The sequence below is a fragment of the Prunus dulcis genome, chromosome 3 (assembly GCF_902201215.1).
Source record: "Prunus dulcis chromosome 3, ALMONDv2, whole genome shotgun sequence".
Taxonomy (NCBI): Eukaryota; Viridiplantae; Streptophyta; class Magnoliopsida; order Rosales; family Rosaceae; genus Prunus; species Prunus dulcis.
This window is the reverse complement of record NC_047652.1, coordinates 2,486,134-2,497,092: the sequence shown is the minus strand read 5'-3', so window position 1 is coordinate 2,497,092 and position 10,959 is coordinate 2,486,134. Positions and strand designations below refer to the sequence as shown.

Sequence of the window (10,959 nt, the reverse complement as noted above, 5' to 3'; positions counted from 1 at the left end):
ATTTCATGAAGAATCTAGTATAGCTGGGCGGCTATACTATATATGAATATATAAAGACCCTCCTAGCGCCTATGAGCCACGCGTCAAACGAGTACAGCCGGTCGGCTATATTATTTTTTTAAAAAATAAAAAGAGTATAGTCGACGGGCTATACTATTTTTTTAAAAGTATATATTATTTTTATTCAATAATATGTGAGAATTATGCGTGCAATGGTTAAGTAATATATATTTAATTAATCAAAAGGTTAGCCTTGGGCCTTGGGGTTCTTGGGCTCTGTGATTTAAATTAAACCCGATTAGTTAATTAATTATTTTAAGTATTTTAATTATTTTTAAAATTTAAATATCATATAATGTTTTTGTCTGATTGAGTTTGTCCTGTAAATTTGCAAAGAGCATTCATATCATCATTCTTGAGTAGCCGCATAGATAAACACACAAATTTCGCTAGAAATCAAAGCCCTAGTGCTAGGACTTTGATTTAGAAAGTTGTATCCTAGTGGAGCAAACGCCATATTTAATTTCATTATTCATATCATCATTCTTGTATAGCCGCACGGCTATACTAATTATATATACAAAATGGAAGCGCCCATGGCCTAGGTGCCATGTGTCAAAACAGTAAAGCTGCCCGACTATACTATTTTTAAAGAAACAAATTGGGAAAGGGAGTATAGCTGCACGGCTATATTATTTCTTAAAAAATTTCAAAAAGAATCTAGTATAGCCGAACGGTGACACTATATATGAATTTATAAAGACCCGCCCGCCTATCCGCCACGCGTCGAACGAGTATGGTTGTGCGGCTATTCTATTTTTAGGAAAAAAAAATAGAAAAATGTGTATAGCCGCCCGGCTATATCATTTTTAAAAGCAATTTAGGAAAAACTGAGTATAGCCATGCGGCCATACTATTTTCTTTTTTAGTATATATTATTTTGATTCAATAATATGTGAGAATCAGGGGTGTAATGGTTAAGTAATATATATTTAATTAATCAACAGGTTAGCCTTGGGCCTTGGGGCTCTTAGGCTATGTGATTTAAATTAAACTCGATTAGTTAATTAATTATAGTAATAATTAGGAAACAATTGAGTAGAGCAGCGCGGCTATACCATTTTTTTAATATATATTATTTTTATTCAATAATATGTGAGAATTATGTGTATAAGACGTTAATTTTGTGTGTCTTATTAAATTTTTTTAAAAAGATATGTGTATTAAACATGAGAAATACGTCCATAAGTGTATAATACATTGTTAAACGTGAAAGTGCTAAAATCTTTATACGAGTAGTAACTCTAGAAAAGTAAAAAATCAAAAAGGGACAATAGATACTCGGGTAATGGCTTAATAGTAATGGATAGGGCTCTTGGGCTATGAAGAAATTTAATTAAAACACCCAAACGATTTCACAAAAGACTTAATAAATAGAAATTAATTATTTTGTGGACTTTTTCTTTATTTTTTATATATTAAATAATAATTGAAATATAATTACTAATTAAAGCAATTCAAAAAGGCTAACATATTACTTAATTACATATATTAAGTTTGGGAAAATGAGCCAATATTAAATAAACATTTTTCATGACCATTTTGTCCCCATTAACAATTTAGAATTACAATATATCATTAAATGCATTCTTTTTTTATTTGATTTAATATGGGTATAATTGAAAATTTATACAAACTTTGTTTTTCATTCCTACTTAAAACAAACATGTGAAATGAAATAAAGTGATATTTCCCAGTTACTTTCCCAGCATTACCAAACGTGGGAAAGAAATATTTCATTTCTCATCCCTTGGAAAATGACATGAGAAATGATTTCCCCTCAAATTCGTTCCGTGAACCAAACGGGGCCTAAGAGGAGAATTGGACTACACAAGACTTTCTTTTGCTAGACATGGGGCCCAATATACCTCTTCACTTTGAAATAGGCAATATTGCCTTGTTGGGGAGAGCAGGTATATTTTGTCTATCCGTTTGCCTTTTCTCTTGGAGCATGAAAATGATAATGTGGCAAGGCAAATGAGGTTTGCCAGCTCTTTTGCCTCTTTCCTTGGAGATTCTCGTGCCCAAATCCACAAATCATAAAATTCAACTGAAATGGATGGGATAGGGTGAGAGGGTAGGTGTCAAGTTTGATTTATCTTATAACAATAAAATCTAGCTAGGTAACCTTCATTTCCCATAGGATTCTTTGTTTTTATGTTTAATATGTGGATATTATTCTTGTATTTTCCCAATGATTCTCTGGTTTATTTTATTCGTTTGATATTGTATTATGTTGATATTAGTCTAACATATTATGTTGTTCGTAAGTTCAAATCAATGATCAAACATATCATTGTTCAAATCTAAATAGAGCGGCCATATATTTGAATTGAAACCAGATGTTGTATTTGACTAGACATACTTGTCACAAGTGCTCTGTTACACAACACCTTCATTTGAATCCTAATGCCATGGAAGCTTAACAATTTATGCATATTCATTTGGTCAATTCAGATTGCGATTTGATGACACAATGCCGTGTATAATTCTTGGAAAATGATGCCTACATTGGAATATTCAGATGCGAAAGCATATCTTTTAAGGATCCTTCTTAAGTAAATAAATAAATCCCTGGGCCGTAAGCAAAACAACAAATTAACAATCCATGGGGTCATGAACACAAATAAAATATGCAGTCCTTGATTTCTAGTGCAGCCATTTGCTTCATTGCATTAAAGAAACCGCCTGTTTGCTGCTTCTGCTGGCTTAATTGTTAAGCACAAGTCAAGCAAACGTGTAAGTTTTCAATTCCATTTAATCTTATTTCTAATGCATGGAGAGTTAAAGTTGTTTGAAATTCTTCCCAGTACAAAGAAACTTGTTTTGGGGCACTACATGCCTGCGTTTCTTCATGAGAGCACCAAAATTCCTAATTTTACGAAAAGAAAATTTGTGTGAGGAGGGAAGTTAACATCAAATATCCCATATTTAGATGTCTTTGAAATCAATTAACTGAAAGTGACTGACTTGGTTGGCATGCAAAAACTACATTTTAAGGGAAACTCTGTCTTGTTTTTTCTTTTCATGCTAGCTTCTCAGCAAACCCTTTGGTTCTGACTTAGTCTCGTTTCTTGCTAATATTATAGGGGGTCTTACTTTGGCTTCTCAATCTTACTTCTTTTAAATTGAAACCCTTTCAAAAGTGCTTCAGAATTTCCATCAGTGTCTTCTTGGGTTTTGTTTGTGTGAATTCTCATTGTCTTCAATGGCTTCTTCGTCTACGGCCTCACCATTCTGTACATGGCTACTTGCTGCTTGCATATCTTCTCCATATGAGAAAGACCACCCTATGAGGTCCTCTATATTTCAGTCTCCGAAGAGACTGAGTCAGTGGGCGAGAAGAAAGAAGCTCATTTCGAAATGCAGCTATGTTGGTGGGGCAGATTTTGCTAGCAATTTGAGTTCCTCATTCTCTGTATCTGGCATTCATAACTTGATGAGTTCTTTCCTGGCTTTTGAGCCCTGCTATGATTCTAAAGTGCTGTATGAATCTTTGGCTTTCTTTGGGTCAAAGCGGTCAAGGAGTAGAAGGCAAAGGCAAATGAATGGTGCTGTTCACTCTGGTAAATGTTTCATTTCAGAAAGTGATTATTTTTCTTGACTGTTGTAGAATTCGTTCCAGTTCATAAGCAAATTTTCCTTCTTCTCAATTTCAATTATTCTAGACTTGTGAAGCTGACATTTACATAGTTCAACTTAGTCTTTGTTGACTGTCCAAAAAAAAAATTTGTTGTGTTGTTTGTACAAGTACCCAAATGACTTGATAACTTGTTAGCAAAAAAACCAAATGGCATGATGCCTAAGACACATGGAAGTTAGTGTCTTTATGGTCTTAATCTACCAATTTAAAGCTTAACTGTTTTTTCTTTCCCATGGTGTTAGGCATAACTATGGCTGTGCCTGTGCAAAGAGCAGAACAAGGCACAACAAAGAAAAAACCTCTAACGAAACAAAGGCGGGTTGTTGTGACAGGATTGGGTGTGGTAACCCCTCTTGGACATGATCCAGATGTCTTCTACAATAGTCTTCTTGAAGGTGTCAGTGGCATAAGTGAGATAGGGGCTTTTGACTGTGCTCGATTTCCTACGGTAGATTTTCTTTGGCTCAGCTTCATTTTGTTGCATCTAAAGATATGCTGACTCTAGTATCTTTTCAAACAGAAAATTGCTGGAGAAATAAAGTCTTTCTCAACAGATGGATGGGTCTCGCCAAAGCTTTCTAAGAAGGCAGACAAATTTATGCTTTACTTGATCAGTGCAGGAAAAAAAGCATTGGCAGATGGTGGGATTACAGAAGAAGTTATGGACAATTTAGATAAAAGAAGATGCGGGGTCATAATTGGCTCCGCACTGGGAGGAATGAAAGTAAGTTGAGCTTTGCATATAAATTAGCTAGGGGGCAAAATGGCTAAAAATTTCAGTTTTGAAATCCTGTTAATAATTCTATAAGCCACTGCTTAGTAGATCCGTTGTGGTTAAAGAGGACATCATATAACCTCTAATTGAATCTCGCTTAAGGAACGAATAAGGACAGTGTAAATTTCGTGTCCAGTATCAGTTACTCCAAATTGTTAAAGAACCAAGTTATGTATTTACTTTCTTCTCCCTGTTTATCTACTTATGAAATTTTTTTGTCAGGTTTTTAATGATGCAATAGAAGCATTGAGGATTTCGTACAAGAAGATGAACCCTTTCTGTATACCTTTCGCAACAACTAACATGGGTTCAGCTATACTAGCAATGGATTTGGTAAAGTTCAAAGGCAATGTTGGGATTGTAGGATAGGCTCAATGCCATATAGTAATGTCTTTCCAACCTTGTAGCCATTTCTAAGTTTCCAACTTTCAGGGTTGGATGGGCCCTAACTACTCAATATCTACAGCTTGTGCCACCAGCAACTTTTGTATACTGAATGCTGCATATCATATTATGAGAGGTGAAACTGTAAGTTAATTTTTACTCGGTCTTAGACAGACATGAGATCGATATAATTTCCACTTTGGATCAACGATATATGATATGTTGTGACCATGATTAAATTTGCAGGACATGATGCTTTGTGGTGGATCTGAAGCAGCAATTATCCCCATAGGTCCAATTCCTGTCATTCTTACTCCATGTAATTCAAATTACAATCTCTGCAACATATGAACTTAATCAAGTTTCATGGTTGATGAACGTGCAGGCTTGGGAGGTTTTTCGGCATGCAAGGTTCTGTCGCAAAGGAATAGTGAACCAACTAAAGCTTCATGCCCTTGGGATATTGTACAATTTTTCCTTAAACTAGTTTCATAGTTCACCTTCTTTTTATCTTTCATTCCCTTAATGTTTGAAGTCCTGACTTGAGATGAAATTTTCTGTCCAAAAGAATCGTGATGGTTTTGTTATTGGAGAAGGAGCTGGGGTTTTGCTCTTGGAAGAGCTAGAACATGCCAAGGTTTGCTAATCAATTTCTGTAGTTTTCCCATTGATTGTTGAAGTTTCATACACCCACATATTTATGGCTCAAACCCTCTTCCCCCCTCTCAATAATATCACAGAGAAGAGGTGCAAATATATATGCTGAGTTTCTAGGTGGAAGCTTCACTTGTGATGCATATCACATGACTGAGCCTCATCCTGATGGTATGTATCAAGTATTCTAACCACAGGTTCTTTTTCAAAGCTTAAAAGAGCTATTGTGTAAATGTCCATGTGATTGTTTGCTTACCAACCATCACTTATTTATGTCTTAAATCAGGAACAGGTGTTGCTCTTTGCATAGAGAAAGCCTTGGATCAATCTGGGGTCTGCAGAGAAGATGTGAATTACATAAACGCATATGCTGCATCGACACCAACAGGTGATCTGAAAGAATATCGAGCTATAATCCGCTGTTTTGGAAAGAATCCAGAGGTAAAGTGAGAGATTATTATTAGTCACTAAGCTATCAAACTACTCCGGTGGTGCTCATTTATGTTTCTAACAATTGCAGCTAAGAGTGAACTCCACAAAATCCATGATTGGTCACCTTCTAGGAGCCTCAGGTGCTGTGGAAGCTGTTGCAACAATCAAGGTAAGTTAGCTTCTGCTTCCTTGCTGCATCTTGGTAAAAGAAGTTGTTTTTCAAAAAAGTTAGAGCCTTAATTTCTAGCTTTGATGTTATCAGACATTAATCAGAAGACAGAAGAAGTTTGTTTTCTAAATGGATATTAATAGTTTTTCACAACTTACACTATGGCCTGGCTCTTAAGAACAGCTTTTGGTTTCTTTTGGCTTACAAATAAGAATTACAAGTTGACGTATGGTTTCTTTTCAAATGTAGGCTATACAGACAGGATGCATCCATCCAAACATCAATCTTGAGAACCCAGATGAAAGTGTGGTACGCATCTCTACTTGTTTGTAATCAAATGTTATCATTTCGGTGTGAGACTGTCACCTGAATGACCACTAAAGTTTGGGGGGTTTTATTCATTTTCTGTCACTCATGAGATGACCCTCAAAACCTACTTGCTTATTATCTATGTCCCTTATTCTGGAAAGGGTGCTATTTTGTTTCTAACACATCTGAATATGAGCAGGATATGAATGTGCTTGTTGGCCCCAAGAAGGAAAAATTGGACATAAAAGTTGCAATGTCTAACGCACTCGGATTTGGTGGACACAACTCTTCTATCTTATTTGCACCTTACAAATGAAATTAATAAATTTGTATAGATCTCAAACTTGGAAACTCCACCCCATGACTATACAACAAGATATTGATGAGTATGCTAGACTAGCTGCACTTCCCAGTTCACCAAACTCTTTGTACTCCCATTTTTATTTATTTATTTTTTAATTTTAGAATAATACCCTTGTACTTCCTTTGCTTTTAGAAAAAAGCTTGCTGGTTCTAATCAGAAGAAAAAAATACGAATGATGATAAATTTGTATAGACCTCATATTTTAAGAAAATGAATCCATGCAGAAGAGCATTTTGGCTTATAAATCGGTATCTGTCATCGAGCTTCATGTGTTTGATGGTTTATGCTATGCTCTTTGTGATTTGTTTACTGTTTGTATGACAATGTAGGCGAAATGCAGTAACTTCGACCACATTAACGTTCAACGGAAGTAGGAAAACGTTTTGAGTTGTCACTGAAGCACTTCGAATTTAACTGGAAGCTCATTTCACATGGCCTATCAGAATACCAAAGTTCATAAACAGGATAAGACTAAAGCTACAGAGCAGGCTGCATAAAAACAAACAATAATAGACAGGAATGAATGAAATTGAGAATGTATATATATATAAATAGCAAAATCTATTCCCCTTAACTAGTAGTATGATAAGATCTGATTCCTCAAGCTGTTCTTGAGGGTCTCCCTTCCATAGGGTGGATATGTACCCATCAGCAGAGGTTCTTACAGATCAATTTCTCAATCAAACTCGGTGACCAACAAAAGTAACCCCAAAACATCATTAAATCTTTCCTGCGGATAACCCAGCCAATCTGAAGTTCCCAACCTGTTGATTATACCAGATGGAAGCAGTCCACCGCAACAAACAGATGCCCGTCAAAATCGTCACAGTTTCAGAACAAAGATGAAGTAGCTTTGATCATCGGAGCTTTATTACCCAGAAAAGGAGGAAAACAAGTCCTAGCACAATGGCAACAGGAGCCCACTTTCGGATCAGAGCCTACAATGAAAATGTGTGAGATGAGATGAGAAAGTAAATATCAGCGATATATACTACTCAGAATATAAAAGTTCAATTATGATCAAAATGCTTTGACAGAAACAGCTCAATCTAGAGAGCTCATGGCAGATTGGAAATTCTTCCTAATTGAAATAAATGCGGCTATAAAAGAAAACACCTGTTTCATAACCAAAAAGAAAAACATGGACCATGCTTCAGGTAGTAGGGAAAAAAACAAATAAAATGAAAACAATTCAATCATGAGCATACAGCACCATCAGCCACAGTTAATTGAATTTTATAAGCGCAGAGGCATGAATAACTAACAGAATTTGAACACGCATTCCACTAAAAAAAAGAAACGGTATCATGTAAATGCCTCATCCACAGTTGTATTCATGCTGATCATAAGATAATACTACTTGATTTGAACTTGTGACACACAAAATATGTCCAATCCAAGAGTATGGTAATGGAAACAATTGGAAACTACATCATTCAGACGAGTATTGAGGACAAGGTGTTTGAAAACGCCATACATCTCTAAGTTAGATAGCATATATAATATTAGTTTAAACTTAGTCTATCGCTACTCATGAGATAAGAGACTAACCTGTCGATTCAAATCTCTCGCCTTATCAGCATATATGCGAGATTCTGATGTTAAACGGCTAGACATTTGACTGACCTCTGCAAAATTGAAATTCAAGAGGAAATTTATGACCTATATACACAAACAAAAACTTTCACGTAGAAGCAAATAGAAACTTACGGTCCAACTTTTCACCAACACCAAGAACTTCCTGAACATTGCGAGTCATTATTTGGTGGACTTCATAGAGCTCATCGTTCAACTTTGCAATATTCCGCTGAGTGCGAGTGTCCTGGTACAATTTCTTTGTTTTCTGTATGAATGTATCTTTTAAACATAGAAAGTAAAAGGAAATCAAACCCAGCAAACGGAGCACCAATATGCACACAATAAGTGCAGAATAATTCCACATAACATCTGGATCACTAATTTCTAGAAATAGACCTACCAAATTTAATGAACGCATAAGGTCTTGCAGCAGTTTCAATTTGGGTCCCATTAACACGCTCAAATTCATTTTTGAGATCTTCAAGGTATTGGAAGGCAAGTTTCTTTGGATAGGCACGGTCACACATTGTCAAGTAACAGACACGTCCTTCTATGATATAGCTAAGAACAAAGGTCAAGGCAATAACATTTGTATGCTCTTCCTCTAATGAGAAGAATCAATAATACAACACTAAGACACAACATCGATAAAACAAATTACTAAATGACTAAACATAAGTGAAAGGAAAAACAAACTGCGTGCACAAAGACACACATGTCTAATTGATATACTAAAAGATTATTATAATATTATGCAAGTATGCTAGAAGACCATATGTCGAATTGATATACTAAAAAATCACAAACCCCAAACCGAACTTTGCCAGTGGAATAATGCATGCGATGACATATCCTCTAAGTTAAGAAAACTGAAAGTTCAGTGCCTCTCATATCTCGTGCACACTAAAGATGATCAACTTAACTTTTATAACAGCAGCAGCTACATGGTACTAACATAGTATCGGCTACTATTATATTAAGTCAAAAGACATGCACAAAACCGCACAGACGTATTTATCAACAAAGTTCCATAAACTATCATTTCTTCATATTGCACCTAAACCCTGTTCTAGTAAATTGTATCAACTCCTATTAAAAAAACAAAAGCAAATTGTAAAAACTCAGTATATCATGAAGAAGAAATAAAAGATGACAATATGGACGCATACTAGGGGAGAGAAGTCAGAAGGATACTGGAAAACATAAGGTCCGGTTTCGACTGACATCCTTGAAGGCTCATTTTGGCCCCTTGACAAGTTCTTGAATAGGGCCTTGACTTGTTGTTTGTAGAATTCCGAGTCTTGTATATCACGGCCATCATCCAGTCCCTCTGCTAGTGGAAGACCGTCAGTAACACGAGCGATCATTGTCAGCTTCACCATCTTCACTTCACAACTTCCCAGCAATGCGAAAATGACTGCGATATGTTAATCGTCAAATCACAGATCCAGGAGACGTTGGACAAACCAAACTACTCAGAAATGCAATGATAATATCCCCAAATTGCCAGATAGCCTTACAATTTCTATCCATCTGCATATGAAAAGATCTAATCCCGCAAAAAATAACTACTTTACGGTTGATCTAATCCGTATCTAACATAGTTAATTCCCAAAACATACCCAATTTTGCTTTTTTATTATTAATTGGGGTTTGCATACAAAAATCATAAACACCCACTTCTCAAATTCCAGTTGATCGATCACAAGGCATCAAAGATCAGACTCAACCCTTCAACCATCTAAAACCATTCGTCCCTAAAAAAACCCCAATACACCAATTTTACACAAGTTCTCTTCAATCATCACAAATGCCGAAAATTCCAAAAACTTTTCGATAAATCCGAGAAATTAGACGAGAATCTGAACAATGGAACATTTGTACAGCACAGAACACGTACCTGCTTATAGCATTGACCTGAGGAACGGTGAGGACGATGGTGCAATCGGAGGCAGAAGAATTCGAAGATGTGAAGAAGGGCTTGGCGAGGACCAAAAGGAGAAAACGAGGGTTGGTCTTTGAGTTTAATCTGCGATCTCCTGCGGTATAGGTGTTGTACGTGAAGAGCAAAGCTTGAAATTTCCAAGGTACAACATCTAAATGCAGTCAGGCTCGTGAACGACAACGCGTCGGGCCGCCCATTTAAATAACGCTGTCGGTCAATAGTTCACCTTACGACGAACCGTTGAGTGTTTACTAAATAAATGGGCCGACCTGTTCCGCAATTAACAGGCCTGACTCGCTGACCCAATTAATTTACAATAAACAAATAATTAAAGTATCAAGAATAGTGCTATGTTCTTCTTTACTAGGCTTTATAACTTTCTTGGGAATGAGTGCAGCGCCGTGATTCTTTTGAAGTGTCAATAATAATTCTGTGTTATTTTTTTAAAATTAATTATTATATTTGAAATTAAATATTTTAGCATTTTTCAATATTTGATTCAAGGACTCATCTTGGCTTAAGGTTCTAGTATAGATGGTCGAGATTAACAATATGCAAAATCCTTTTTTAAATTGTCTTACTTGTAAAAATATGGTAAAAAAGAGCTATAATATCACCTATTTCAATCAAAAAGAAAATTTATACA

General features: G+C 35.8%; 2 protein-coding genes across 2 annotated transcripts; one reads left to right on the top strand and one right to left on the bottom strand.

Annotated features, from left to right (window-relative positions):
• Positions 1-3,268: 3,268 nt before the first annotated feature.
• On the top strand, positions 3,269-6,885 carry LOC117622766 (3-oxoacyl-[acyl-carrier-protein] synthase II, chloroplastic-like). The gene is made up of 13 exons (XM_034353540.1): positions 3,269-3,626; positions 3,946-4,151; positions 4,224-4,427; positions 4,701-4,811; positions 4,911-5,006; positions 5,109-5,154; positions 5,248-5,327; positions 5,431-5,499; positions 5,603-5,687; positions 5,803-5,957; positions 6,037-6,117; positions 6,367-6,426; positions 6,626-6,885. The coding sequence occupies exons 1-13, from the start codon at positions 3,269-3,271 to the stop codon at positions 6,740-6,742; spliced, it is 1,668 nt and encodes a 555-aa protein (XP_034209431.1). The 3' UTR covers positions 6,743-6,885.
• Positions 6,886-7,193: 308 nt separating this feature from the next.
• On the bottom strand, positions 7,194-10,472 carry LOC117623019 (25.3 kDa vesicle transport protein). Its single transcript, XM_034353853.1, has 6 exons — positions 10,269-10,472; positions 9,563-9,785; positions 8,769-8,929; positions 8,501-8,647; positions 8,342-8,418; positions 7,194-7,728 (listed from the first exon to the last, which is right to left on the bottom strand). Exons 2-6 carry the CDS (start codon positions 9,748-9,750, stop codon positions 7,648-7,650), a joined length of 654 nt encoding a protein of 217 aa, XP_034209744.1. The 5' UTR covers positions 9,751-9,785; positions 10,269-10,472; the 3' UTR covers positions 7,194-7,647.
• Positions 10,473-10,959: the final 487 nt, after the last annotated feature.